Here is a 5,756-nt window from a genome sequence, read left to right as displayed (position 1 = left end):
CCCCGGTAGCAGCATGGTTATCAGGGAAACTTTCGAATTAAAAGGAGCACTAAAATCAGCTGCAGAGATGGTGGAGTACTCGCTGTTCTCGCTCCACCATATCACAACACAGGACAACTTACAAACGGTGGTGAGCTTTTTGCCTTTCACCATATCAAGAATCAGTGTCGGACATCCTAAATTTCTTTCAAAACACTTCAGAGACCATGAAATTATAATGGCAGCTTCAACCCACACCGTGCTATTCTTTCGCTAATCTAAACTTTTCAAAACGTTGTTTCCAATTATGTGCAATTCTTAAAACACAAAAAGTCGCACATTCGCCGATTATTGAATGTAAAGACTCAATTTTTCTATGCGACAATTTTCACCCACCATCATAAAAAAATGTGCGATAACAATATTGCGATGTGTGTAAAACTGATCAGAAATTGAGCTTAAACTCGGGTTAGTAGTAATTTAACGCTTTTAGGTTTTTTTTTCTTAAAATGAGTGGATGCGGTCAGCACAGTAATTCATTATCAAAATTTTTTGATGTTCCTACCCAGGGTTGGCTTATTTAGTACAAAATACGCACCAGTAGGTAAACTTTCAATAATCAAACTCTATACCTACCCACCATGTGGTTTATCAGTAGTAAAAAGGACATTAAAATATTTACAACAATATAACCGAAAGCATTGTGGAATATTGTCGGATGCAAGTCGCTTATCACGGCATTTGCAGACCATTAATTCCAAATCACGTTACAGAGATTCAAACATTATAAAATAAGCGCTTCATTTCACAGCCACCTATTGTTTAAGAGAGGGTTAAATAATTGAGTTAGCGCTTCGACGTAAGAATCGACGTGCGTTTAAGCTCATTAGCAAAGGGGGCTCCGAATAAAGATCGTAAAACATAAAACCTTAAAACACTCCGACGGCGTCATTAAGTATTTATTGCTTTATTTCCCTATTTTCCCGTCTTTTTACACTACATCAGTAAATATTGCACTAAACAATGCTTAAATTATAAACAATTTACACTATTTGACAAATATACATAAAGCATTAGGTTAACTATACATAAACATTTGAATAAATGTAAAATGAAACAACGGCAATAACAGTCAAGGCCTACGTGTTAAAATGATCACTTAGTAAAGTTCGCAAACTCTTTTTTCTTGCCAATTGGTTCCTCTTCGTCGTCCTCTTTATCTTGATGAGCCGTCATATGCCTGGTTAAATGGTGCCTTTCACGAAACGATTCCGCACATACGGGGCATTTAAGTTTGTCTTCCCGTCGTTTTTTGGTGACATCGACCGTGTCATTTTTGTGATGCGATCTCATGTGGTACACTAAGTCAGAGGTCATTCTGAAGCTGACGTTGCACTTGGCGCATATGTTCTGAGCGGGTAACGAGAGAGCGGCCAGCGAAGGGGGTAGTAAGGTGCTCAAGATTGCTGCGGCCGGATTACCGGACGAAAATTTTAAATCGGGTTGCGCGATCTTTAGCATTTCGGGTGGTTGAAATTGCGGATAGTTGTACGATAATTCGTGACGGTATTGGCCGAGCATTGGGCGCATCTTTGCGAAACTGGGCTGAAGTAGGTCCGTCGAAGGGTTTTTCGTTAGGAAAGGGTGGTCGAGCACGATCGGGTTTGGATTGGCAAAGTTTTCGGGAATGAAATTGTTTTGATATGCGGGCTTAAAGATTTGGTTAGGCGTGAGGATGTTTGGGTGAAGTTGGTAGTTTCTATTCATGATCGGGGGCGAAGGGCTTAAACTTTGATAGTTAATATCAGGGCTGGCCGATAGGCTAGGTGATGTTCGCGAGTCCTTAGCTAGATTTACCTTTGTGAATGCGCTTTTCTGTTCCGAGTGGTGTATGTGTGGAAGGAGCTTTAAAGTTGCGGCGGAATCGAACTCGAGCTTTGACTTCAAATTGGGATCACCGAAAACCTGCTGCTTGTGTATAGCGTTTTGTAAGTACCTAGCGTGAGTTTTCATCTTTTGCAGTTCGACAGCTTTCGATGAGTCGTCGCTGTCGGTGTCATTTTTCGCATTTTCCACGTTGTTATTCTCTTGATACGCGATTTCTGATGCCTTCAATTGCTTCTGCTTCAACTTGTCATCAGGTAGCATCAAGAAAGCGACGTCAAACGAACGCTTGATTGTCTTACTTGTTGCAATTTGCACATCGCTTGTAACCTGCACGTCAACTTTAGAATCAGGTCTTCTACTTGTAATGTCCATTGTCATTGTAAACTTTTACGCAAGCCGCGCACAAAAGAAACACGTACACAGACCAAAAAAACACACGTTGTTGTAACAGGATTTTGTAACAATGCGCTCACTCAACAGTCAAAATACGTATTGTGGAAAAACATACTACTAACGTCTAAATATTGTTAGATAATACAACCTTCCCCCTAAACTAAACGCTGTAGAAAATCACCTACCGCTCTGCAACGAGGGCGATGCCAGATAGAGTTTTTCGATGCTACAGAGCAGAGCAGGAGCGCTACTTTCATTCAGCCGAAGCCAGTTTATTTAGTTTAAACCACCCTATAGGGGTAAGCTAAGGTATAGGGGTAGCTTCAGACCAATAGAACTTTGGAGTTGGGAGGAGCGCTGAAATACGGTTATCCAATACGGTTTTCAATGTATAGGAGTCGAGACTGTGACGATTCCGATGTTCTCTACATTTTCACGATTCGGCTTCACTGAAAAGCATATTCTAATTCGAATATGCTTTATTGCTACGATTTGCCGCCGTTTTAGATTTCTATTTTCGAATTTTATTTTTTTCAAATATTTAAACACCCTAATCGGCTAGATTACACATTTTTCATTAGTATTTTAAGATGACTTACCTGGTACAACCGAAAAGTTTGGTATGCTAGCTTAAAATCTTCGCGCACAATCAATTTAAAATTCTCCAAGTACATTAAGCGTCAAACAAATGGCACAAATAACAACTTTCGAAAGACTTTTAAAAAGATATAACGCTTCATTAAAAATAAAATTCGCAATTAATCTTCTGTTCCAAGATGTAACGCAAATTGCGATTTCATTATAAAAATGATTAATGACTTCTTCGGTATGTTTGCAAACTCATACCATAAGTCAGAGGAGTGGGAAATCTGTTTCAAGGTCTCTTTTTAATATTTTTCTCATCTCAGCGCACAGAGCGGTAATATATTTCCCTCTAACCCTCGTCGAAATTAGGTTAGATACTCATAATTCATGACGCATCAAAGTAGTAACAAGTACCTTGACGAGGGGTTCACATTTCTGCAACATATGGACAAGTGGTATTATGTATAACCCTGGAGACCTGTCAAAACGTATTTATTCGCTATACAATACGAATTGAACTACCCTCACGGCGAGATCGCGTAAAAGGGACTTGTTGGCTAAGCGACAAAAACAAGCTCTAAATACGAAATACGGTCGTTTACTCGCTTACGTAATCATAATACGTAATTCTACTCAAAATCTTTAGAGTTGCATTTTGAAGACTAATTTAAGGGGTTTGATATAATGAAACACTCGACAATATGTACAAAATCAACCCACATTCGCAGTGGTGGGTCCACATTGAATTGCATCTGCCCATATGCTCATAAACCACATTGCAGGTGCCACGTTTTTATCTTGCTGGTACTTTAAATGGGGCACCTTTCAAACTGTAAGGGGAAAATTACTTAATCTCTCATACACGTATTTTTGAAGTTTAATTAATTGCTCATTATGAAGTAATAAAATTGGAATATTAGAATACATTAATTGCATATTTTTATTCACATAATGTTAAAAAAAGAAAGCATTTTGTTAACTTAGAATCAACGGATGACAATGACAGCCATATCCATAATTTCAACAGCTCCACGTGTAGCGTTTAAGAACCTAAGAAAGAATCACTAGGATTAACTCTGAGATCATATTGTACTTTTCTGAAGCTTTTATTAACTTTAATTTTAAAAAATAAAGAAAGAAAGAATTCGTAGATTTCTTGAATTGATGTTGATGCGCCCAGGGTTTATACGGGGTGAAATAGCAGAGATATGTAAACGGACGGATAAATGGGGAATTTTACTAGATGATGATTCGCTTTTGGGTTTTGGAAAAATGCACGGTTTACTAGATACCTCTTTAAGTTTTTTTTCCTCATTTCGTTTGGTTTTCCAATGGTTTTACAAAGGAAAAAATAATTAGTTTAGCCATTGAACTGAAAATCAAATATTGAAGCTACAATTTCTGAGTACAGACAAAAACATTGTTTTTCCTTATGGAAATAGTCGTTTTTTGGGTCATTGCTAAAAAACTATGTCATATAAGAAGTATGGGTCAAAACTATACTCTGCATTATTAAGTACGTATAATTGCCTATTTTTTCTTTCAACTCTTTTTTCTGTAGTAAATAATAGAGATATAAACACCGAACGAACTGCTAAAAATTGCCGAAATGCTCGGCCCTGTTCAGGGAAAATTTGTCGGTAATTGTATAATAAAATAGTACAATTGCTAGTTTTTTGGGGCTGAGCCCCACCTAGGACGTGGTCTTGCCCTCACTGGAAATTACGGTTGATGGTCCCTTTACAAAAAACTTCAGAAAAATATCGGCCACCCCTGCTACTTCATTCTGGCTACGGGACTGAGTCTTTTGATGTATGCCATACAGTTTGGGAGAATGAACCAAAAGACGATGGTTTCCATAAGATAATAGGTACAGTATTTTTGTTTTGACGCAAAATTGCGTCTTGCACAAATACGCCATTATCAACATCTTTTAATCCCATAATTATCTGCAACTTTTTCCTTGCCCTGTATATCATGTTTGCCGCTAACATTTTTAAAAAACCAAGACCTAAACAAACATCTTACTGTCCATTATTAAAAAATCTTTTAACTATTCGTTATTTGCAATAAAAGTTGGTGAATTGCTTAAAAAAAGTGGAGGTCAATTTTTTGGCTTAAATCTTGAATTTTAGTATACAGTGTGTTAAGAAAAAGTTTTATTTTGCTATCCACAGTTTTATTTTATTTTATTCATATGCGTAATTTTAATTAACAAATAAATTGCAATTTCCACGATATAAAGTAAATAACGACATACAAAGAATTATAATTTACAAGACCCGAAGTGGAAAAATAATCTTGAATGATAGTGTAAATGGTTTTCAGCATCAAAGCTATTGCTTCTTATTTCTAAGTGACGAAAAAGTAGTTTATTCTGCTTGATTCGGTGCTACACCCAATTTCTTTCTCTAAGTTTGAAAGATCACATGACAGGAATATGATTATTTTCATGTGCGTTCTGGCACAAATCGATTGGAATAGCGGCGATTTTCTCTCTAATACGAAAAAATCTCAGATGCTCAACGATGACCTCGCCGGCCACCCCCGGTCTCCCCTCAGTGAGACGATAAGCGCGCAGGGAACATCTGCCGCAGTTTTGCCATTAAAATCTGTGTGGGCCATAGCCCCGTCTTGTTGGAACCAAATATCTCCTAGATCTTGTTTTTTAGCTAACCGTTCCAATTCTGTCTCAAAACTATGTTCGAGCATCGAAACATAATGCTGATCGGTGACGGTTGTTGAACGCCCATTGAAAAAAATACGGCCCAATAACCCGAAGTTTAGAATCGTCACACTAGTATAGTCACTTTCGGGGAATGGAGAAGCCTCTGGTGAAGTTGGAAAAGTTTGTCAATTAAAGATATGCTTTAAAGGAAACTAGAAAATTCCGATTACTTCCGAAGATATGT

The 5,756-nt window shown here is 37.6% G+C and overlaps 1 protein-coding gene across 1 annotated transcript; it reads right to left on the bottom strand.

Moving 5' to 3' along the window:
• Window positions 1-967: 967 nt before the first annotated feature.
• LOC116172394 lies at window positions 968-2,376 on the bottom strand. The gene has a single exon (XM_031489602.1). The coding sequence runs from the start codon at window positions 2,242-2,244 to the stop codon at window positions 1,135-1,137; it is 1,110 nt and encodes a 369-aa protein (XP_031345462.1). The 5' UTR covers window positions 2,245-2,376; the 3' UTR covers window positions 968-1,134.
• Between the last annotated feature and the right edge of the window lie 3,380 nt (window positions 2,377-5,756).

Source organism: Photinus pyralis, unplaced genomic scaffold (genome assembly GCF_008802855.1).
Source record: "Photinus pyralis isolate 1611_PpyrPB1 unplaced genomic scaffold, Ppyr1.3 Ppyr1.4_LG5, whole genome shotgun sequence".
In the NCBI taxonomy this organism is placed as follows: Eukaryota; Metazoa; Arthropoda; class Insecta; order Coleoptera; family Lampyridae; genus Photinus; species Photinus pyralis.
This window is presented reverse-complemented; position numbering and strand designations above follow the sequence as displayed.

Bases quoted from the DNA above. Each gene is read 5' to 3' on its own strand.
- LOC116172394 (XM_031489602.1), bottom strand. From the start codon at position 2,244: ATGACAATGGACATTACAAGTAGAAGACCTGATTCTAAAGTTGACGTG.